This window comes from Phoenix dactylifera, chromosome 1, assembly GCF_051530095.1.
Source record: "Phoenix dactylifera cultivar Ajwa chromosome 1, Ajwa_hap1_PhDact_Kaust_v1.1, whole genome shotgun sequence".
In the NCBI taxonomy this organism is placed as follows: domain Eukaryota; kingdom Viridiplantae; phylum Streptophyta; class Magnoliopsida; order Arecales; family Arecaceae; genus Phoenix; species Phoenix dactylifera.
In genome coordinates, this window is record NC_143190.1 from 37,370,919 (window position 1) to 37,395,460 (window position 24,542).

At 37.6% G+C, this 24,542-nt stretch overlaps 1 protein-coding gene across 4 annotated transcripts; it reads left to right on the forward strand.

Moving 5' to 3' along the window:
* The first annotated feature begins 768 nt into the window (after positions 1 to 768).
* On the forward strand, positions 769 to 24,079 carry LOC103723110 (protein disulfide isomerase-like 5-4). 4 transcript variants are annotated; one of them, XM_088723906.2, is made up of 16 exons: positions 834 to 969; positions 4,801 to 4,891; positions 5,619 to 5,713; positions 5,818 to 5,875; positions 6,340 to 6,455; positions 7,882 to 8,061; positions 10,869 to 10,926; positions 14,015 to 14,055; positions 14,161 to 14,235; positions 19,911 to 19,967; positions 20,932 to 20,998; positions 21,176 to 21,322; positions 22,884 to 23,111; positions 23,428 to 23,589; positions 23,663 to 23,740; positions 23,824 to 24,079. In XM_088723906.2, the coding sequence occupies exons 1-16, from the start codon at positions 929 to 931 to the stop codon at positions 23,899 to 23,901; spliced, it is 1,572 nt and encodes a 523-aa protein (XP_088580032.2). In that variant the 5' UTR covers positions 834 to 928; the 3' UTR covers positions 23,902 to 24,079. The 4 variants fall into 4 exon arrangements, with proteins under 4 accessions (XP_038981867.3, XP_088580032.2, XP_089786877.1 ...); XM_039125939.3 differs by lacking the exon at positions 6,340 to 6,455 and having other exon boundaries at positions 769 to 969; positions 7,877 to 8,061; XM_089930751.1 differs by lacking the exon at positions 6,340 to 6,455 and having other exon boundaries at positions 888 to 969.
* Positions 24,080 to 24,542: the final 463 nt, after the last annotated feature.

The window sequence follows — 24,542 nt, forward strand, 5'->3', positions numbered from 1 at the left end:
TGCAGGATTTGATTCAGCTGCTGAGAGCTTCTATGCAGAGTCCCCTTTCTACAGAGGTGGGGATTCTGATGGCATACCTGGCCTACCACATTTGGTTGGACAGGAATGCCGGCCTATTTGAGGGAAGCCGGTCGTCCCCGAGGAGGGTGGTGGAGAGAGCTGTGCTATATGCGAGGGAGATCATAGCGGTTACCGTCCGATTTTCTTCTGGGATAGTCAGGGACACCTGGGGTACTCTCTACGCTGTTTCAGCGCCCCGGTTTGCCTGTGTTTCTTGGGTACCCCCACCCCTTGACTATCTCAAAGTAAATTTCGACGGTAGCCGGTCAGTGGATGGCGCAGCTGGAGGGGTTGGATTTGTGATCAGGGACCACCTTGGCAGGTTGATAGCAGCCGGAGGGAGGCGCACGCCAGGACTCACAGCGGTTGGGGCAGAGTTGCAGGCAGCCTGGGAGGGTATATCCTATGTGCGGCAGGTACTTGGTGCAGAGCGGGTATGCCTTGAGGGAGATTCATCTGTGGTTATCGACTGGATCCGAGGGGCGGATCGATTTGGGGATGGTCACCCCCTCATCCGGGAGATCCGTAGGATGGTGCTACTGTTGGGCGATGTTCAGATAGGACATGTGTTTAGGGAGGCGAACAGGGCTGCAGACTGGGTCGCCTCTTTTGTCGCTCGGCACTCTGGGGATTTTACTTGGATGTCAGCTTCTGATGTTCATCCTTTGTTGCATCTTTTATTTTTCCGTGATTTAGTAGGTTGTACTCAATTTAGAGCAATATGAAATGAAATGAGTAACCGCTTTTACCAAAAAAAAAAAAAAAAAAAAACATCTCACTCTCGCTCTCCTACTTCTTGGATTCAAATAACTGTCATCGGCTAAGGGCGGAGCCGCGGATCGTCTCTCTCATCCTCTCTCCGGAAACCATGATCTCCTCCAGCAAACTCAAATCGGTTGATTTCTACAGGTCAGATCTCTGATCCCTCTCCGAATCTCAGTCTAGATTCCCCGCCTCCTTGGTTCCCGACGAATCGGTGGAAAGTGGCGTTCTTGTCGGATTTTCTTGATCTTGTGATTTTTATTTTTTATTTTTACTTTTTCTTCCGTTAGAATTTGTCTTCAATGCTGTTTTCTTGATCGTTCTCCATGAATCTTGTTTTCTTGGTGATTGGCAACTGTTCTTTTTGGGTTTGGAGTCTCTGGATTTGAATAGCATGGAGAGTGAAACGAGTGTTTTGATTTAGACGAAGAATGTGATGGAGATTTGGAGGGTTGTACGGTGCTAATGCTGCGGGCTTTATTGATTTGTCTGTTTGCCATGGACAACACCGCTTAGTAGGGTTTGTGGAAGTGAGGAAAGGGTTTAGAGTAACGTGTGGTGAAGTAGGATTCATAGTATATTCATCAAGCTATTCGACTGCCCCTCTTACTTCTGGTGCCATCAGCAGATACAGACCTAGCCTATAGCGGACACCAACGCCTTGCCTAACTCATAGCAGCAGTAATGCTCCTATTTATTCCTCTTCTGCTTTAGAAAGAGAGTTAGCCCTGGCTAAAGCTTTTCAGAATTGACTTCTCACTGCCAAAACAGGATAACCATCAACTTCTAGCTTTGGAACATGTCCGATGCTCTGAGGAATCAACCTCTGACATAAGATTTCAAACTTTGCCGATGGAGGGTGGTTTTTAGTAGGCATAGGCTGGATCACAAAGGATAGAATTCCTGCCATCGGTTAGAGTCGCTAGACCGAGACCAGGGGATATAGCTCCAAGCCCAGCTTTTGAAGCAAACTTAGTAGGGTTTGTGGAAGTGGGGAAAAGGGTTTAGAGTAATGTGTGGTGAAGTAGGATTCATCATGTTGGACGAAGGAGATGGAATAAGGCGTACTCTTTGTTTATTTATTTATTTATTTTTTTCCTGCATGAGCATTTTGTGTTGTGAAAGGTAATTAACAGCTCTGCAGAGCAAGTTCTTATTCCAGTTTTATATGGGCTTTTTGTAGTAGGTTTATCTTTTCTGATTCTACCTTTTTTCCTTGGGAATGTTTTAATCCCACACTATTAGTTCCATGAATAATTTTGCATGAGATGAAAATAGGAAAACCAAATTCCCACTAGGTATAGCTAGGCTTTCATCAGCTTAAGTCCAATATCGAACTTTGATGGGCCAGGTGAAAAAATGTTGGATGAGGAATGGCCTTGGACCTTGCCTTATCATACTTTAATGACCTTGCATGCATGTGTGTGCGTGTGCGAGAGAGAGAGAGAGAGAGAGAGAGAGAGAGAGAGAGAGGTTGGAATGTGGGTAAGAGCTGGAGGTAGGCATGATTATGCAGCATGAGGGAAAGCTAGCTTGGCAAGTGGGTCATAAGAGTTCGAGCAAATTGGAAGGCATAGCCAAGCTGTCGGTTCTTGAGGCCTGGCAAGCAAGGTGTGTAGGCAGGCTGAGAAAAGCGATATAAGGTGGGGCTATAAGTAACATGAAGTTGTGGGCCATGCTATGCTGATAGTGTGGAGACAACAATTGATTTCATAAAGTAACTTGTTGGGCCTTACTTGCTCTTTCCATATAGGAAAAAGAGGAAAACATTCCCTATGAACAAACATGTATTCATGGCAATGTTTGGCAACAATACCAAGGTTATGAGATTGTTAGAGAAACAACTGTTGCTGAACAATAATGTTGCATATTTTTTGGGAAGACAAGTTAGGCTATGCCCAATTAGTGTTCATATGTAAAATGCTGATTGATTTGGCACAATTTTGACTCTGATGTCTAAATACACCTCAAATTGGAAATTTGGAAGGCAAAGGGGGTGTAAAGGAGGCAAGCAACAGGTTGAATTGGGTTCAAGCTTCAATGGAAAATCTGGTAGCTTACCTTTGTATTGGAACTATAATCTAGTGAGGACTTTATTGGCGAATAAGTTTATTTGAAAGCTGCAAGAGGGCTACACAAGTTTTCTTTATGTGATTCAGCCTTTATAGTGATCATGGATAAAGGCAACAAACCACGCTTTACTAATTGTAGTTTATTGAGCAAAGCCTGCGACAAGTGGTGACAACAAGAATTTAGCTACGGCAGCCTCGTGGTGGTAATTTAATTCAGTGTCAGAGATTTCTCATGTACAACAAGATTCTTTATTATATTTTTTTTAAAGCTTTAATGCTTTTGATCCTTTTGTTTGGAGCTCAAATGCCATAACCTGGGAAAGCACATGTTGGAATGAATGCACTTCTGACTAGGGCACGAGGCTAATATATATCTGCATATAGAATATGCATCCTTTATGCATGACTCTGTACTAATTGTGCATGTATATACAAGATCTATACACATGACTCATGTATTGACTCATGCAAAGTATAAAAGAACAGATTGAGTGACATCATACAAAACATAGTGTTATTATATGTCTTTACCATGTGTACTATATATTGGCCTACTTTGCTAATCAGCTCTAACATCTTTCTTCCTTTATATCCAACATGAGTCTGTTACTTACAATAAATGTAAAAGTAGAAGAAATTAACTTATTGTCAAGGGGGCAACCTACACAAAAAAGTTTGTATTGGAAGTTTACTATTTAAAGCTTGAAATTATTTGGTTTTTTATAGCTAAAAAATCAGAAGATGCATGTTACATAATAGAAATATTTTAACATATACCAATACATTCCATATTAAATTTAAAGGCTGCACTACTTGGACTCTTAATTTTTAAAGTTTAAGTGCTGACAATTCTGGATAATTGGACATGCTATGAGACGACATGACTATTCCAGCAGTTCAAAAAATGGAGGATCTTACTGACTTTGGAGTATCTTTTCAAAAAACTTTATGGCAATTATTGGCACTTGAATTTTTGACCACGTTACTACTTTAAAAAAATAAACAATATCAGTCTAAAGTGTCCAGACACCTATAGTGAAATGCCACGCCTCCATCTTCTTTTCCTTTATCGTCACCATGTAATGAATTTATAATCAAAAGTGCTAATAACCTTCCTATTTATGCTAGCAGTAAATGTCTCTTGACATATTTATATGTCATAGTTTGATAAATTATGTTGTAGGGAACTGTCTCCATGTCAAGTTTTTTGGAAGTTAAAAGTGTTGTTCATTTGGTATACTTAGACATGTGGCACTTGTGCCAAGTGTCTATGTGACACCAATTTAAAGTCATCTTCAATTTAAATTTATTGGACTTCCATTTGAATGGTGATCTAATACCATTCTCTGGCAGTCGATATGAATAACTTGACTTGAAGTTGACTGGAAGTTTGAAACTCGGTTTTCAGTTTGGTCTTGCCTGGACTAAATGAGCTTCAAATTTGGTGGTCTCAACTCCACTTTCAGCGGTCTTGATAAAAAATGAATAAAAACACAAGAAAACGAATTAAAATTATGGAAAAAAAAAAGAAAGAAAAAGTTAGGTCAATGGAATATATGCTAGCAGTAGTGTGCTACTGTACAAATCATATAGCACGGTACCATATGGACCAATACTTAAATTTCTTTTCTTTGATGTTTGTAATAATTTTACATACATTCTTCGGAATGAAGACATTATGTTTATAATGTGAATTTTAATTGATGTTTATTATGTTTATTAGTATACTGCAAAGAAATAATTGATGTTTGATGCTGAGATTATTATAATGTGAATTTTTTTAATTGTAAATTTTGTGTTTTCCTTGTCAATTGTTTTGTCTGTTCAAGTAAGTTTCTCCCCTTAAAGAGCAACTGCTAGTGCTTCTATTGAATGTATAGCACCTAACACCCTTTATTGAGCACAGGAAAATACCTAGAGACTTGACGGAGGCATCCCTTTCAGGTGCTGGATTATCTATCATTGCAGCATTTTCCATGATGTTTTTATTTGGAATGGTGGGTTCTTTTCTTCCCTTCTTACTTTGTCTTATTAGATAATAGTATGAACAATATAGTATATTAATTTGTGAATACTAAGGAATTCATGAATAAAATAATTAGGTGATTTGTGGAAACATTTTTCACTTTTTAGTGCTTCCATTTTTTTGAGTACTGTTACATATAAAATTTCAATATTGCAATTAAATATTGCGCTTTTTGATAATTAAATACTGACCTGAACCTCCTATCAATTGGACTATTTATTAAAAAAAGAAAAACATTTTGTTAGTTTTTGTTTATCGAGTTGGACCGCTAAGGTGAAAATGGCTCTGATGCCTCTTCCTCATCATTAAATAGGGGCTCTTGATGGTTGAGTAGATGCAAAGTCTGAGAAGGAAAACATAAAAGGAAGGGAGAAACAGTAATTTAAAAATTTAAATGGAGATATTGCTGGAAGATTATCTATTAAATGATTCATATTTTTGATGTGATATAAATGGTAGGTTTTGTTGTGCAAATTGCCGGACTTTCTGAGGTCTGGTTTGAATTGCACTCTGTTAGGTGGTTACGTGCAAAAGTCCCTTCATTTCTTCTTCATCACACTTTTCATGTGTTAATCCACTCCAGCATCTTCACAAAAATGTTGTAAGGGTCAATTATTTCCAACAGAAAATTTTAATTTTAGTTGGTAGTTATGGAGTTAATAATTTCCAGAATGGTTGACTGGGTTCTTGTTTTTCAGGAGTTGAATTCTTACCTGACAGTGAGCACATCTACATCCATAATTGTTGATAAAAGTACAGATACAGAGTTCTTACGCATTGATTTTAACATAAGGTAAAACCATCTTTTGTTTTGTGTTGTGTAAAGATAGTCATCCAGGTCTTTAAAGTTGTCAGCATTTTGTGCACATATCTTACTCAGTAAAATCTATTTTGTAGTTTTCCTGCACTCTCATGCGAATTTGCATCAGTTGACGTGAGTGATGTATTGGGAACAGTAAGTGGCTATTCTTTGTCATATATTGCTGCTGCTTCCTTTTTCCTTGCTTATATCATAGCATTATACCTTACTAGAAATGTGTTCTATTTAGGCACAATTATATCTTATGTTAAGATTCTCTTTTTTTGTGTGTGAGCATACATGCTTGCGTGTGTATGTGTTTACATACATGCATGCATATATGTATGTAAATAAATATAAAAAATTAATTGTACATGGATATATATATATATATATATATATATATATATATATATATATATATATATATATATATATGTATTTGTATATGTATATATAAGAATTGTATGCTCGTACATATGTCAATATACATTTGCAAGCCAAGCATGTGCAAGTATATGCACACGTAACTGTGTATTTAGGTATGATTACATTGCACATTGCGGTGCATATTTGGTCTGATTAAATGACATTTCTTCCATTCTATGTGATAAAATCAGATGGTGTATTGGTCATTCAAGTGGCATGTATATGGTAGATCTGAGTTGGATTTGTTGGTCAGCAGAGAAGAGCAGTGTCTCCATTGTCTTTTGCTGCCTTACAAAATGGCCCTTAGGTTGGTATATTACTGTCAAAAAGGTTACAAAATGTCCCAAAGAAGTCAGTTTGCATCTCAGTTTAACTTTTCAAGGCATCCATAACCAGTGAAAGCTATTGTAATCTGCTTTAATAGGTCAAGGGAATGGATTGTGATAACATGAAATGATTCACCATTTCATGAGTTCTGAACATATTTTATTGTCTTTAAAGCTTCAAATTTATCGGGACAGAAATGTGCATTTATGCTCTGCCTATGCACCTGCTGAGTATTGCTGGAGTAGGATATTCCATGTTGAGCTTTTTGATCATATAATGTCGGACCAACCGATGCAGTGGCAGCTCCAGCATGTCAAACACCAATGCTGTTGATTGCCTCAGTCATGTAATGTGTACTCAAACTCATGTTAATCCAATAATCCGGATTATCCTTGCATGTAACTACATATTGTTGAATTGCTGATGGCATTTAATATTGAAACATCAGCACTTATGGGAACCTTCTATTATGCCAGTCAGAACTGAATACAACTATATTAACATAAAAAAAAGGCGGGTAGGGCATGAGGCTCCTGCCATCACAGGATCTCGGAAGGGTCAGATGTGTACAACTTTACCTCCGCTTGCGAATAAGTTGTTTCCATGTTTCAAACCGAGTCACAATGGAGCAACCTTACTGAATACAACCAGATTAACATAGCAGTCGTAAACAAATTTATTGAGTCTTGCATCCATTTGGTGCATTGTTGCATGCCTATATGTGGGTGCATACTTGTTTTATTCATTGAATAACTTTTCTCAAGGTAAGCTAAGGAACTTGCTGCTGCTAGCATATATTGGATGATGGCTATGAAATAGAGCAATAGTACGAGACTTGATCAATCATGCACATGGGGTGCGTGCATGTCTGTCTCTTGCAATTTTTTGTTGTTTTGTTCTGATATGATAAGTCGATTATGGTGCTGATGTATAAATGATCTATATCAATTATATGTTTGGCTTGATTTATATGCTGCTTTACTAAAACTGCACTTTGTTGGAAGGACACAAGAGATTTCTTGGAAGGCAAGACATTGCTATCACAATTAGCTGAAAGTGTTTGTGACTGTGAAGAATCTATTTTTTTGTGATTATATTGGAAATACTGCAAAAATAGTGGGAAATTCTTTATGTCTTGAGATCCACCATCAATTTAGCATTCATTAGTCCTGCTTCTAAAATCTATGCTGATATTTCTTCCAAGTAAAATAAGTAAATATCTGCCTACCCTAAGAACGTAAATAGAAAATTCTGCACTTCTATTCTTTCATGAGTTTCATCTGTAAAATGGTTTTTCCCAAACAGTTATTTATTTTTGTTACCAAATGTGGATGCTAATCGTTTTTATGTGGGATATCCCTTCTTCTAGTTTAACTTGAGTTCATATTCAATGATTTGCAGAGCAGGTTGAATATTACAAAAACTGTCCGCAAATTTTCGATAGATCCCAATTTAATACCAACAGGATCTGAATTCCACCCTGGAACTGTCCCAAAAATTAATAGACATGGAGATGAAATTGAAGACGAAGATGCTGATGGTTCAGTTTCTTTAACTGCTGACAATTTTGAAAAATTTGCACGTCAGTAAGTAGGCGACTTTAGCTCTCCATATTAATGCACGGTTCCTGTGATACCATAGTTTATTAGTGGCATCATAATTCTTTTTGGTGTGGCCATGTGACATTCAAATATTTTTTGATTTCCATGTCAAATCCATCAGTAGGATTTTGCATTTGCTAGATAGCATCTGAATCTTTGTCTTAGATGCAGCTAATTGTCTAATGTTACAGATAATTGAAGTGATTGGCCAATTGGCCATCTATATGATGCAAGCTAATATGGTGTCTTTGCAATAACCCTGTCAACCAATTTTGGTTAGACTAGGAAAAAATCTCCCTTTATGCATTTAGTCAGAATTGTATTAACTGAATTTCTGTATAAAGGTCAGAGTTGCTGACTGAAGAAGCTGGTTATTGTTTTTCAAAAGTGTATGTGGAGATGTGCTGTGTGCTCTAGTTGTAACTAAGGCTTGAGCTCAGCTGGTACGGATACGATCAAGGTTTTCAGTCTCGTTACTGGACTTCTTCCTGTAAGCAGATCTGTACAGTACACTCCTATATTGTCATTTGGTACATCGCTGGAGACAAGACAGCAGCTGTGCCATGTATCAATAGAGCACTGTATTGAGCTGTTGTACCATACATGTGAAAAGAGGTTGGTATGGTATGCCTTATACGGAGAAGCATAGGTTGGTATGAAGGAGCTCGGATAGGATTGTAGCTCAACTCTCACCAACTCATATAGTGCCCCTTAATATTTTTTATAGCATAAACATTGCCTGGAGGCTTTTAAGATGGACACGTAGTGTCCTAGAAGGTTGGGTGAATTTCTCTCACAAGCATGATGTTCACTTAAGAAAGAAAAGCATTGATGATTACCAAGTGTTTCTAGTCATGAGCTAGTGTTCTCCTAGACATAATGATTGTGAAATGCATTAAATCAGCATGCAACCACAACCAAGTCTCATTGATTTGAATATCAGTTCGAAAGTCATGCGATATATTACCTTCAAATCATGGTTTAAAATTCTGGCCATGCCAGCCCCTTGCTAGCTGGATGCTGATACACAGGGGCTTGGTATGCTTTGGTTTTGGCAAAACAGGTCCAAACAGCCTGGATTGTGTCATATAAAGCTTGGAGTGCTTAGTGCCATTTAATATCAAGCAAGATTTCCTTTAAAGATTTTCCACCCTGTTTTCCACAATTTGAAGGTGGGAATTGCACTGAGAGGCAGTGGGGAGGTTCTTGTTATGAAGATTTGTTCGTTTGGAGCTAGGATTGCTGGAAAATTGTCCATTAGAGTCTAGAAGATGGTAACAAAACATGGTCACTGTTTGTCCAATAATATGTTCAATGTATTCTTTGTTCATTTGTCAAACTAATGCTAGTTCTATAATCTTCTGTCTTCACAATCTTCAGTGTTATACATTAGTTCACTGATTTAATGTGAATTAATTATTCTTCACTTTTTAATGCACAAAGATAGTTGTTCAATGTATTCTATATAATGAGTTATCTAAAATTATAATTACCTAAGAAAAGAAAGTTAAATAGCGATAGAAAAGCTTCAGCTCTGAGTAGGATCATTAGGGAATTTAAATAACTACACTTACCATATTTGTGCACAAACTGGGCATTTAGGCAATAAAATAAAAAAAAACAAATGAAAATTTTGGAGGCCAAAATAGGCTTGTACTGTGTCGGCTCGTACAGTGTGCTGGTATGGTAGGCAGTATGACACTTATCCTACTGACCTCTTGATGGTATGCCTCCATGCCTTGGATGTTTGACACCTTGCTTCAAAATAAACATAAGCATACCCTCAAAACAAGGATGAGCATATGCCAACACTTTCTATTTATATCTATAGACACAGAGAAATCACTAAAATTTGATTAAATCATTGATGAGCCATTCAATTTGAAAATTGATATCATTAAACATTATCACATATTTCTTATGCCTTAATGTGAAAACTAAATATTTTGGATGTTTCTAACTCATGCATCCGGTGGTTATTTGGAGATAAGATGCAATCATTTGATTTGATTTATGGCTTATAAGCATCCAAGCCTACTAAATTTTGGTTTTTATGTTTTTTTCAAGATGTCTATGCAATGTGGGTTGTTAATTTGTATGGCGCAATATATGTTTGGACACATGAATGTTGTTGCCTTGTCTATGTTGTGTCCACTAAATTCATAGGCAAGGAACCTTAAACAAATTTGCCCTTTTGTTTTGAGGCATTTTAGATATTCCCAATTATGATTTGTGAGATGTTCAGTTAATTAGCAAAATGTTGTTTTGGCACTACTAGGATTTGAGCTTGAATTGCAATAGCATGGTTCTAGTTAAACTTCTTTTTCCTTGTACATACATTTATGAATACACGACTTGCGTAGATACTAGTCAAGCTTATTTTTTTTTTTGCATCTATCTATCTTTCTATCTATCTCTCTCTCTAAGACACACAGACACACACACAAGGATGATGCCCTTGCACGGGCCCACTCACACACAATCTATCTATGAGACACACACACATACACAAGGATGATGCCCTTGCTATTAGCTTGATGCATTTCATGCATCTTGAGACTTATGCTCTCTGAGCAATATACTGTTGAAGTTGTAAAATTGAAGTAATGCACTAGCCAAATACTTGTTTGTCTGGGTTCTATTTTGATACTTTATGGGCCTATGGCATGAAAATTCTTGTGCAGTTCAACATTTCATCTAATAAATATTGTAGGAGCATAGACATTTTATAATTACTTACTGCATTTCATGAGCAATCTTCTTATATTTGACATTAAGCGTTTGTTTTTCAGGTATCCCATTTTGGTGGTCAATTTTTATGCACCTTGGTGCTATTGGAGCAAACGCTTGGTAATGTTTGCATTTTTATTGTTGCTATACGTATCATGGTCTGCCGTGCCGGTCTATACCGGCCGGTATGGGCCGGTACGTACCGGTCCTGCCTGGAACCGGTACCGGATCAACGTGGAATCCGGTACCGATAGTTTATTGTTGAAGAACCGGTACGGGACCGGTACGGACCGGTTCGGACCGGTACGGGACCGGTTCGGACCCGTACGGGACAGGTTTCGTACCGGTCCGGGCTGCCACCGGTACGCCGACCGGTACCGCTACGCCGGACCTTGGTACATATACTAAGTTTAAATGTCAGGATATACCTTTATCCTATGGTACCATGGGGAGAGTAAATGACAGCGCTGTGAGGGTAGCTTCATCTTTTAACATGGATCAAATTCTTCAGTGACCCAACAATTCTTTAGCGTTTGGCTGAATAGAGCTTGTCTAGGACCATCATAAGATGTGCAACCCAAATTGTGCATAAGATGGTAGATGTGGCTAAGCCTGACCTATAGGATATATAGAATTCCCAAGCCTATCTGCTGAAACCATGTTCACTTCTGATTCAGCTGACTTGAGCATCAATATTATTTCCATAATGGCAAGCTGCCCATTTCTGGGGTTTAATTGTTCAAAACAATTGATTCTGCCAAACTTGTGAGATCATGAGTGATGGTGCAAGTTTTTGAAGAGATTTAGATGCATGTATGACTGGGTCCTTATGCAGTACTGGTTATATATTATTTTGTAAGTGTTCTATGCCTTATTCTTCACTAAAATTTGCAAAAGATCATCATTTTCCTAAAATTAATATAATGTATGGTTTAATATATCTTGGTCACTCTAAGTCATGCTTCACTGGTTTTTGAATCACTTGTATGGTCTACCGGTTGGAGGGTAGAAGGACAGTCATTTAAACCTCCATGTCTGGTCCAACTTTATCCCAGATTTTCTTTCACTGGCCTGATGGCCCAACCTGGAATGTCAAAATTGGCCCGTTTGTGTTCTACTTTTGTCAATAATAGACTATATTCACTGTAACTTTTTCTACCACTCAAATCACTAACTTGAAAACAAAAATATGCTTAACACCAATCATGCATGTTCTGTCTCTCGTTTTCGTTCCCTTCAGTGCCTTATGGGCAGTGGAACTTCCCCACCTGCCACCTTTTAACGGTTTTCCTTTGCTGCTCTTCCTGTATTTTTTGTCATTTCCTCTTCCCACCCCATGATCTAAAGTATATCTCGTGATGATTCATGCATAGAGGCTGAGGGTCTCTTATATGGAAACAACAATACGTAACTAATCTCTCTGATCCTTATTCACATGGTTCATAAACTGCCATTTTTTTGAATAATACTACAACTTGGTTTGTCTCTATATGAACAGTTCTTTATTGTCTCTATATTTTTTTTTCCAATTACAAGTTTGTCAGTAGTGAAATCCCACTATTTATCATAAATTAGTGGAAGGTAGATAAATTGATGCTAGCATCTTCTCAATGTCATGTATGAGCCACTGTACCGATGCTCCAGTCCTTCATCAAGCAACAATGGTAATGGTAGCAACATGTTGCTCAGTGTGGTGTATGACATTTGGTATTAGAGTTATGTTATCAGCTTCAAAATTCTTGCAACCCGCCAGATTTGCAAGTCATTTGAGGAGATAGAACACCAAGAGCATCTCTTCAAAATAAAATATCTATTCTGATCCTGTAGCTAGGCTGTCCGTGCAATTGCATGGAAAGAGGCCTGCATGCTTATCATGTGCATCTGGTTCCTAGTTATGCTGCCTGCCTGCTATTGATTAGGAGCACTTTATGGCCTACATATGCTACAAAAATTAGGTGTCACACTGTTAGACAAGGCACTGCATTTACTTCATCTCTCTTACGGCTTAGTTACCTGAATTGGGAGGGGAGCTCGAACAGGGAACATGCTTTCAAAGCTGGCGTCTTGCCATAGGTAGAAGATTCTTGCTCAATATTTCTATTATAATCATGGAACACTTTCATCTGTCCCATTATCTTGTGTGGAGATGGGAAGATTTTGGTTGTAGAAAGGCTGAAGCAAATTTACAGTTACAAGTTGAGGCCTAGTCTGTTTAATGTACTTCGTTTCATGTCCATCCCCCTTGGTTCTAATTAGGGAACAAGCACTGTCCAGTTGAGTTAAAGCTCTTCAGTAGTGGTTAATGAAATAGTGGCAGTTATTCATCCCCATAAAAATCCAGAAGCTGACACTATTCATAATTTGCATTTTTGAAGTTGCTCAACTATCTCTTATCTTTCTGGATGCATGGGCGTTGATGCAGCTTGTTCATTCTATTTCCTAGAGCACAAATCAATAGGAGTGAACGTCTTTGCCTTCAATGTACACTAAGACAAAATTCTTATCCATTTGTAGATGGAACTCGACAACAACTAGGTTTAGAGGGAAGTTGTGAACATTACATTCATGCATTACCTTCATACCAAAGCTACCACGATTGATGATATTAGTCCAAGTGTTGATAACATGACCCTGATTGTCAACTTCAGATTGATTGGAATTGAAATCATTTAGGTTGAAAGTCATAGTACTGATACTTAAAGTAGTTAACCAGATACCTACTGCAGCCCAAGCAGCCAAGAAGAAATGTATGGAACAAGAATTGTTGAAACTAGCATATTGTAATATCAATCTGCCAAAATAACCATGGGCACCTATGATATTATAAGTTTCTTCCTCTTGACTGAATCTGTAACGTTCATTAGTAGACTCATTTTTAGTGGTTTTTCTGATCAAACTAGAGATTGCCAAGGGACCATGGATAGCACTGAATAGGGAGCCGCTACATACGCCGGCTACACCCAACATGTGAAATAGATGCATAAGGATATTGCACTCCATGTAAAATACAATCATTAAAGGCATACCATCAGAGAAACTTCCTGGATCAATAGGGTAGGTCAAAAAAACAATAGCAGCAGCTGCAACAAAAGCTGAATATGCAACATTATTAAAGATAATTATTAAACAAAAACATCATTATGAAATAAGTCTTTTGAGTTGTATTCGCCTTCAATTTTGGGTTTTTAAATTTGACAATTTGCTCCAGAAACCATCATGGGAGAGGACTGCTAAAATAATGAGACAAAGGTAACATGCAATATCTTCTTTTATTACTCTTTTGTTTAAATTGAATGTTGTTCACCTATACTTGGGGAGGATTTTTTTTTAACTTTTATTTATGAATATCTACAGATATGATCCTGAAATGGATGGACGTATTCTCTTGGGAAAGGTTGATTGTACTGAAGAAGGTGGACTATGCAGGAGGTATTTTCCATCGCAGCATTTACTCATTGTGGCATTAATTCCATGTAAATTGGATGCTAAGTTGATATCTTGCACTGCTTTCTTATACAAGTTTGAGATGACATGAAATTCTCCTCCATTCCTTATGTATATCTTATATTATTTATCTTATTAGAAATTGAGATGTCAACTTCTTTCCCATTGTCTTGCATGAGAAGATCTGGCGGTTAGGGTATTTTATGTATGGCAGGGGTTTGAGTGCTCAGAAACTCGGTGATTGGGAGAAGCTATTTCTGCTATTACCTGCACCAAATCTACCAAGTACAACATCCATAAAACTTGTCAGCAATGCATTCTTTCTGTTTAAATTTGAAAATTATGAATCCATAAAAGAAGAACGAGGTCACCTCGAATGCTTTATTGTACTCATCATAATTAACAAGTGAAATTAAACTTGAAACTTGAAGCCTGCTTTATGTTTAACTTTTGTTAGATTGATGTCGAAGATCAAAATGTGATTCGGCCCCCAAAGAAAGGTTTTAATTGGAGATTCTGAATGTATTTCATGCTCTTTTGGATTAGCTATGAAATTAACCCTGCTGCTTGTAATGGACATAATCCTTGTACCTTGCCTGAGCATGTTGCAGTGCATCAAACTTTTGTATAAAGTGTTAATAAGATAGTTATAGACTTTTACCTTCTAGAGAAGAGCAAAATGACAACTTTGGTTACGTAGGAAGACATGATTGAGGAGCATGATGATCCCTTTCTAAATTGTAAGGGTGCATATGTTCGGATAAAAGGTCAAGAAATATTTTTGGAAACTTCAACATGCTTGATGTAACTGTGTTCATGCAGTTCGATGTTTGGATACTGATACCAAGATTGTATGTGCCTGTTAGATGTCTCTTCTTATGAGATCTACATATTTGAGAAGACGAAGTTCCACATATTTGAGAAGATGAACATATTTCAGCATCTCCATATCGCCTCTATATATATAATTTACATTAAAACAAGAATTGTTGTGTCACAACTGGGACTTGGACTGGTTGGCCGGTGGCACGGGTCAGTATGCCCCTGTGCCATTCTATGCTGGGCTCGTATCGACACAGTAGAGGAGGCGGAGGAGAGGGACGGAGAGAGAAGGGTGGCGAAGGCCGGTGGAGGGCCGGGGAGCCATGCGGGGGGTGGAGGAGAGGCTTCGCCTCTGGTGAGGGGAGCCCTTTTTTATTTTCAAAAATTTATCACTTAAAATTTTCAAAAATAATAAGGGCCCCCTCCGGGACTTCTTTTTAGAACGAAATAGGGGAACCAAAGGCGGAGCTTCTCCTCCACCCCTTCACGCAGCTCCCTGACCCTCCGTCGGCCGGCCGCCACGCTCTCTACCTCTCTCTCCTCTCCCTCCCTCCCTGCTTTTTCTTTTTCTCTTTCCTTCTCCTTCCCTCCTCCGTCCCAATTTCTTGTTTTGGTTATTAGAATCATCCCGGTCTGCTGCCGGTACGACTTGGTACACTCCGAACCAGACGGTTCAGGACAATTCCACATGACCATGCATTAAAGCATACAACTCTGTATTTTCATATCATTTGATAGGGTTTTAACGTGCTGAAATGGTTGTTTTGCTGTATCCTGTCCAACATTTTGGAGGATGCGTGATATGTTAAAATGAGAATACATGCCGCTGTCCTTGACTGAGTATCATCAGTCTAGCTGAGAAGACAGAGGTGCTCATTGACATTTAAAGTCCACAATGTGAGATGAGTACCATTTAATTTTTTCACATTCATTCTTACATTTGGAACTTTGCTTGCGCAGTCCTCATCTTTTCCACATTGTGCTTATTGTTGAAACATTGGAAAAGTTTGGCTTATTCATATTGTCATTTTTTGTCTCAGTGATTATTTAAATTTTTACTTGTAATGTATGATCTGCAGCCATTTAATTGCTGATGATTTTCATGTTTCATTGTGAAATTTTTGATGACTGATTTTAGAAACACTTCATCCATTACAAGTTTTGATAATTCTGTTCTGGCAGTGGCATTGTATTCTCCCAGGCACTTGGTCATTGTTCTTGCCTCTTGGTCACTTGTTTTTTCATTTTCGTTGTTTTTTTAAGAAATAAATTGGTAATACTACCTTTTAAGTTTGAATATAAAACTTCTCCCATGTGTATGTGCTGGTGGCTATTCTTTCCCTAATTTTTAATTATTGAACTTCTTCCCAAGTTCTTGGAAAATTCTTTATATTCCAAATCTTTTCTCCTATCCTGATTGTTCCTGAACCCTTATCTTGTGGCTATTCTCATGTCTGCATGAATAATCTGACATTCTACTTCAGTTGATATGAAACTTTCACCTTCTGACAAATAGCTTGGTATTTTAGTCTGGATTTTAATTCGGAATTTCTTGATGCAGGAGCAGGAAAATTAGGGGTAATCCTATGGTTCTAGTCTGAAAATTGATGTGGCAGGCAGTATGGAGCATAGACTGCTGAAAACCTGAGACATGGAAGATGTCTCAAGAAATTTTGAACTGCACATTGCATGCTACTTGTTAGCGATCACCATGTCATGAACATGCTTTAGAAGAGAGATAAAGGAGATAAAATTAGGAGGAATGAGATAACCAAAAAAAAGGATTGGATATGGTACTTTGCCCTGTGAATTAAAATGCTGGTCTGCATGGTTGATATGCGACCATGCATACCATGCCAGATTGCCAATGCTTTACAGGCATCCAGTACTGGCACAAAAGCTGATGCATGCCAGTGCTTGGCATGCTGTGGTGCCTTTCCATGCCAAGCACTGGCATAACACTGCATAATATGGTACATTTGATGCAACTATGAGACTGGCGTCCTGCCAGCATGCAATACCCCAATCCTTGCCTCTGCCAAAGGGCAATCATTAAGCTGCTCCTATAGTCATGCAGGCAGGTGACTGGTTCCACTCATAATGCTTATTAACTAGTTTTTCTGCATGTTCTAGAACTGCCTCCAGGTCTGGCTAAAAGGTTTTGTCAGTGCACTTTTTTTATTAGCAAAAAATGCAATGGAATTCAGATTTAGCAAACTGAGCACAGAAGATAATTAAATATTATATGAGCAGGAATCCTTTTAACAAGTTTGCTTTGTTGGATACATTGACCCTGCTTGAGAAACCAGATCTGCTTGATGCCTAAGTAGAGGTCTTCTCCCCCAAGGTTACTATGGTTAATATGAAAAAAAATGTTACTGTTGCTATTACAATTACCATAAATTGGAGAGTACTGATGAAAAGTTATAATATTGTTGAGGCAAATTACTGGCCTCATACCACAACAAAGAGAGGTTTGTAAATGTGAAGAGAAAATAAATGTTGTACAGTTGGATGTGGCAATCTTTCTAGAATTTAAGTAAAGATCCAAAAGAATCACAAGGCAATGTAGCTAGTGAATGGTGATCAAGCTTTGATTGAAACCCTTGATATGCCACATCCATGTCACTTCTATACTTGATAAAGTGGCCTATTTGGGATAATCTTGTTTAGATCTTTAGGTTTTTGTGTTGCTGACGAATTTCAGTGTTATATATTTGAGTCTAGCTAAGGTGTCTGGCAAGGTTCAGAAATGAAATCCCTCATGTGCAAGTTCCAACATAGATGCTTCATTTACCATCACTGATCATTGTGCTTGTCTGCCTGTGCTGTCATGCCCCCCTGTAGTATAAGAGAAATGATGAAATATGTAATCAGTTTGGGATGCATTTAAAGGATATCACATGCAAATATTTTGATGCAGGCTTCCTATTCTGTTGCTTGGCATTACCTCATGCAAGAAGGGTTTTGTTCAAGGTCCGCCGTACCGGTACCGGTCGGCGTACCGGTGGCCGGCCGGACCGGTACGGTACCGGTCCGGTACGGTACCGGTACGGTACCGGTAACGTACCGCCCGGTACGCGGTGGTTTCAAAAACCACAGCGCGCGGTGCTGTGGTTCTTAAAAAAAAAAAAATCGTACCGGTGCGAACCGCACTGGTACGAGGCCGGTACCGGCCGGTACGGGCCCGAACCGGCCGGTACGCACCTGTACCGGCCGGTTCGGATAAAAAACCGGAAAATACCGGTTTTTTATCCGTTCCGGTACCGGTCTAGGACCGGACCGGTACGTACCGGCCGGTACGGCATTCCATGGTTTTGTTCATAACCAAAGGCTTAGAAACTCTTTTCCATTTAAATATAGAGCTGATATGTTGCTAGATGCACCACCTAAGCACTTCCAGATGTTACATTTTTTACTTTTCCAAATTATAGCATGATGATACAATACTGATAATTCACATGCACAGCACGTAATTATTTATGACATAGCAAAATATACACCATAAAATGCTATAAAAATTATACTTTGGCATTTAGATTATTGGATTACTTCTTATAGCTTTTCTAGTAGATAGTATACAATTTGAAACATGCTACTGCTGATGATTGCAATATAATCCACAAACTATCATGTTATAGGGTAGCCAAATTCTTAACAATGACAGGTAACTAATTTTTGCATGATTTACCAGTTTTGTCATTCTTATTATTTCATAATTAATAATTTTTAAAAATATTTTATGTTTGATATGCGTTGTGTTTAGTGAATTGATAAATTTTATCAATTTTTGTTGTCTAATAGGGTACTACACCATGCTGACTTGTCATGCATTATGGTGATATGCAGAAATATAGGCTAACACAACCCGGCTGTCAATGATAGGGGCCGATACATGTACAGACCCATGTCACTAACCTTGTGAAGGGGTATTCACCGTATGACATAAAATCATACTGACCGTTGTATTTAGTAACACCTTTTATCAATGTTAGACAGGAAACCTAGCGCTTTATGTCAATAAAAGACTGACAATAGTCCTAAAGTGTGCTAGAAGAAATAATATGCTTACAAATTTAATCATTTGTTGAAGTAAGAATTAGCATGCCGTTCAGTCTACAGGGAAATGTCAATTTTCAGATAGTCTGATTTTATTGTGCAATATGCTGCATACTGTTGACTGTCTAGAAATGCCCTATTTTAAAATCAAGTCGTCTTAGAGATATGTTTTTCTTATGCCCCTCATCTGCACCTCCCCAACAGAAAAAAAAAGCAAAGAAAGAAAACCCACCCACCCCATTTTGAATAAGTTATTATGATTTGATTGAATACCTATGCAAATATTCAATATAAATTTAATCTATTTATTGTAGGTTAATTAGCCTTTTATTTTCTAAAAAAAGAATTTAATTTGGAATGCCTAAAGGAAAAGGAAAGGAAATTTTTTAGAAGAAAGAAGACGAGAGAAGAGCAGAGAATAAAAGAATAAACAAAAACAACAAGAACGAATGTAAGATGATAGTTCAAAAAGAAACTATGAAATTGTTAGATAAGAATTACATAGAAAGTTTCTTTTCAAAAGTCTGGTACTTTTCATCCCATTGTAGAACTTTAGAAATTTATTTAATCTCCTGAATCAAGAGATTGTTTTTTATTTATGACAATGCTCCATATCTTCTATGAATAAAAGTTGGATTTTGCAATCCACAAACATTAAAATGATTATGCAATAGCATGTTATTGTAGAAGTTTCTTTCCAAGTTGCTTTATAAGTTCTGTCGTTGTATCGTTCTTCTTGTTGAAGATTGAGCTGATTTGGTTATTTGAAATTTGTGCAGGCATCATATCCAGGGCTACCCATCTATTCGCATTTTCCGCAGGGGGAATGATATTAAGTAAGCTGGAAACTAAGCAAAACTTGCCATTTCTTTTGATGAGTTTTGATCTAATAACGTGTAGTTTTATTACTTATGTCTTCTCCTTTAAATAGAAATTGCAGTTCATATCTATGTGAGACTCATCATGCCTCTCCAAGCAACTCTTCTGAGAAGTCTTTAGTGTCTTATATTATTAGTCCAGTAATAATCAAGATGCCAGTTTTATCCTATTGCTGCTCTGTTATTTAAAATTTTGAGCTACATTGCTACTCTTTTGAGCCCTCTTCATATTGCTTAGTAATTTATATCACTGTTTCTTGAAAGGTAATTTGCATAATAGGTCTCCCAAAAATAAGGGTTCGATGTAACGGGTATCAGGGAGAGAATATTATTTAGTTTTAGTCATACATTGAATTATCTTAAGCATGCTCAAATTCTATATGTTTCTTTTCGACCCTCCTTTAGCACGACCATCTATTTTGATCCCTTAAATGGAGGAATATTTAGCCTGAGATATTTTTCTTTTTTAATATGCCTCACCTCTGCTTCTAGAACTCCTATTGTTTGAAAAGAAATTGTGCTAAAATTCCTCTATGTGAGCCTTATGCAACATAGATATTTAAAAATCCTATTAATGAAGGAAGAAACAAGTGAGCATTGAGTAAATACTTGACGTTATGGGCAACCTAGTCCTCTGAGCTTCGTGCATAAGTAAAATTTGCCTGCAAATTTGTTTTATGTACTTTTGATATGTTTAAAATTCTCTTAGTTGCTTTTAATTGTTGTCGTTCATGCTTATAAAATTTCAAGTACTACATTTTCTACGAGGCTGAATTAGCTTTTGTTGATGTTGTCAATTAACTTCTGCTGTCTTCCATTTTCCTGGGCTAGCAAGTAGTCTTTTAGAATGTTAATGGTCATGTTGTTATATCTTATTTGCTGTTTAGTTAAATAACTGTGATTACTATATCATCTGCCACAGGGAAAATCATGGCCACCATGAACATGAATCTTATCATGGAGAACGGGACACAGAAAGTTTAGTTGTGGTATGCTTATTGTTTCGATTTAAATTTGATGTGCAGTAATTAATCATCGGCACTGTCATTGCACATCATTGCCTTATAGTGTACTCGTCTATCATAAGAGTTAGGCATATGCATTGTCACTTTATTTGTTAGCCCTGTTAACTGGTTTAACTGCTTGTTTGGAGTTCTTAATTTTAGGCAATGGAAACTCTGGTTGCACCTGTTTCAAGAGAGTTCCATAAACTAGCATTGGATGACAAATCTGGTCAAACCATCGATACAGCAAAACGGCCTGCACCATTGACTAGTGGGTGTAGAATAGAAGGTTTTGTGCTTGTCAAAAAGGTAAAATAAGCTTCTGCACTGAATTCATTCACCATTTTGAGTTTGCAGAATCTTCTATATATGTCTTAGAAAAACAATACTATGGCCTGTTCGGGAGATAATTTCAGAAATGAAAATTGTATAATATGTGCCAGAATGATCTGTAGATGATTTAATGTCTTCTTAATTTAGATATTCTGGTATATTTGACTAGAACCATTAAACCTTTTCTCATCTAGGTACGATGCTGTTCTCTGTGATGAAACTAACAGTTCCACTCACAAAGATGCGATGCATTGACATCAAGTGTCATGCAACTGTTGATTTTTGTGATAAAAATGTTCAGTATGGTAAGCATGGCATTTAATTTGTTATCTGGAAGACTAATGTGATGATTTAGCAAATATATAAATTCTTCCTTGTTAAATTAATTATTCCCTTGTTCCATATACATTTTTCTTAGGTGTACTAAACTGGCAGATTGTTATATATTTGCTTTCTCAAGCTCAAAAGAGGTTGCGAAAGACATGAGCAGACCAACAAAAATGAGGGAGAATTAGAGGCATTCAGATTATGTTAAATGCATAAAGAATGAGATTGCTGGAGTACCTAATATGAACAATTCTTATTAATTATGTTATTAGAATTAAAGAGGCCACACCTAGGATAGAAAGAGGTAAGGTCTGGTGGATGGAACAAAATGGTGACTTGTTGCCGTGTTCTATTTAATGAGATCAAAAACTAGTATGATGTTAGCTGTCTGCCTCTTCATGATATTTTTTGCATTAGATTGACACGAGTGGTAGCATTGGTTTTCTAGTGTTGTGCTTCTTCCATCTCATAAGCTCCTCAAACCCTATTATCAATTAGTACTTGTATTATATATGTCCTCCCTCCTTTTTTACATATCTATTTATTAAATGAAGGAGCATCCATAGACCTGTTTCTAGAGATAATGCATCAACAACGCCATTGCAGAGATGGTGCTTCAGCATTACGCAAAACAATCTTTACACCACCAATTGGCAAGTTAATATATGCGTGCATGCATGTTGGCCTAACCAATTGGTATTTAGAATTTTTGAATTTCAGTACTTTCACTACCTACGCACACCATCCTATTGTTCCATACCAGTGTATGGCTTCCCCAACCCAGAATCTTGATTTCGGTCTTCTCAGCTTTACGAAGCAATAATAGGATGTTCTTTGAAGCTCAAATAATTTGTCAGTTCTTTGGCATTTCCAAACCTAGAGCACATTGCCTTCGAACATCTCCTGTCTGAAGAGGGAATTGGACTATGCTTACCTTATATTGAAAGAGGACAAATACCGAAATAGGATCTGAAGGACCAGATGTTAGTAATGTATGATGAAACGTGATTACTAAATCCAGCTTAGATTACTTGGGTGAAGCTTGTTGGCTATATGTTTATCTGGGTATCACCATCTGTTTCATTACAAATCTAGAGTGTTTGTTGTTGGCTTGAATATGTCAGTGATCAACTTGAATAAACCATGGAATTTACTTGTTTGTTTGCAAAAAGTGTATAATTTTTTTTTTTCCTGTTTTCTGATTATGCAGGTTCCAGGTAGCCTTGTCATCTCAGCCCGCTCAGGAGCGCACTCCTTTGATCCATCTCAAATAAATGTCTCGCATGTCATTTCACAATTTTCATTTGGTAAGAAGCTCACCCCACGGATGCTGTCTGAAGCGAAGAGGCTATCACCCTATGTTGGTGGAAGCCATGATCGATTAACAGGTCGATCATACATCACTAATCATGCTGATGATGTTAATGCAAATGTTACTGTAAGTCTCGGAACCATTTCTATGTACTTAAATTTGTTTGATTGATCAGATACCTTGTTACTGTTTGATGCTCCATCATGATATCAGTAGTTGACGCTTAGTTTAGCATTAGCAGCACGAACACCAAGCCATAACTTATTTTCGAGGAATTGGACAGGAAGTGAAATATTGACTTCCTATATTTACACTGTTTTGATGTTTCTAATGATAATCACCTGTCAGATAGCAATGAACAGGAGTTACCTATTTGTACCATGCCGATTATGAAATAGAGGCTGTGAAGAGAGATCTAAATGTACCCTCTTTGGATTTGCAGATTGAGCATTACCTTCAATTGGTAAAGACTGAGATAGCATCAAGAAAATCTTCTCGGGAGGTTAAATTGCTAGAGGAGTATGAGTATACAGCCCACAATAGTTTGGTGCACAGTCTGCATATTCCTGCTGCCAAATTCCATTTTGAGCCCTCTCCTATGCAGGCTGGTTTCTGACACTTGGATACACATTTACCAAATTCAAAATCTGTGAGCTCATCTTTATTTTGAATTTCAGGTCTTGGTAACTGAAGTTCCAAAATCCTTCTCGCACTTCATTACAAATGTTTGTGCTATCATTGGAGGCATTTTTACGGTTTGCACTCGATCTCTTTAGATGATATCTTCGGTTTTGTACTGCCAAATGCGTATGAAAAATTTGACCTTATTGGCTTTCAGGTTGCTGGAATATTGGATTCTATCCTGCACAATACGATCCGGCTTATGAGAAAGGTTGAATTAGGAAAACAATTTTGATGGGCAAAGGTGAAATATTGGTTGTACAACGGGTCCAAAGTTTTGCTCATTCCCCTAGTTAGCAATTCCATTTTGAATGCTTTCACTCATAGCAGATGATGCTTTTTGTCACAAGACGCATGCATTAGTGTAATTAAAACCTGGCAAATGCATATATAGAAAATATTGCTTCCCAAAACCATTCCTTCGAATTGAAGAATTCCAGACCGTTCCTTGCATCAGGGGCAATACTCCTGTGTTCTTTCAGCTGCCATCGGTGGACCTTGTGACTCGGGAATTATTCATCAGTTAGTTAACGCCCCTAGAGAGAACATTCAAAATGGAAAATAGGAAAAAATAAAACCAAGCGAGACAAGGCTTGAGCATAGGTGCTTGTCACAATTTACCTGTTCGTCAGTGGACTGTTTTGATACTGTCGTTGCTTTTTTTTTTGTTCGACTTTCTCGGCTAGCTAGTGAAATACTGCAGGTTGAACTACCAATCCTTACTTTTATTTTTATTGTTTCAAAGTCATAAATCTTTGCTCTTAATGTTTTAACTTTAAAGGTTTCACAACATATATTAGTTTAGTCTAGTTCCATCTTCTTTTTGGACTTTGAGAATGAAAACTGAAAACAAGCTACCAAATGATGCCTGCAGCT

Bases quoted from the DNA above. Each gene is read 5' to 3' on its own strand.
- LOC103723110 (XM_088723906.2), top strand. From the start codon at position 929: ATGATCTCCTCCAGCAAACTCAAATCGGTTGATTTCTACAG. The intron at 19,968-20,931 runs GTAAGCTGGAAA...CATCTGCCACAG, and splicing joins CGCAGGGGGAATGATATTAA to GGAAAATCATGGCCACCATG. The intron at 21,323-22,883 runs GTAAAATAAGCT...CTGATTATGCAG, and splicing joins GTTTTGTGCTTGTCAAAAAG to GTTCCAGGTAGCCTTGTCAT.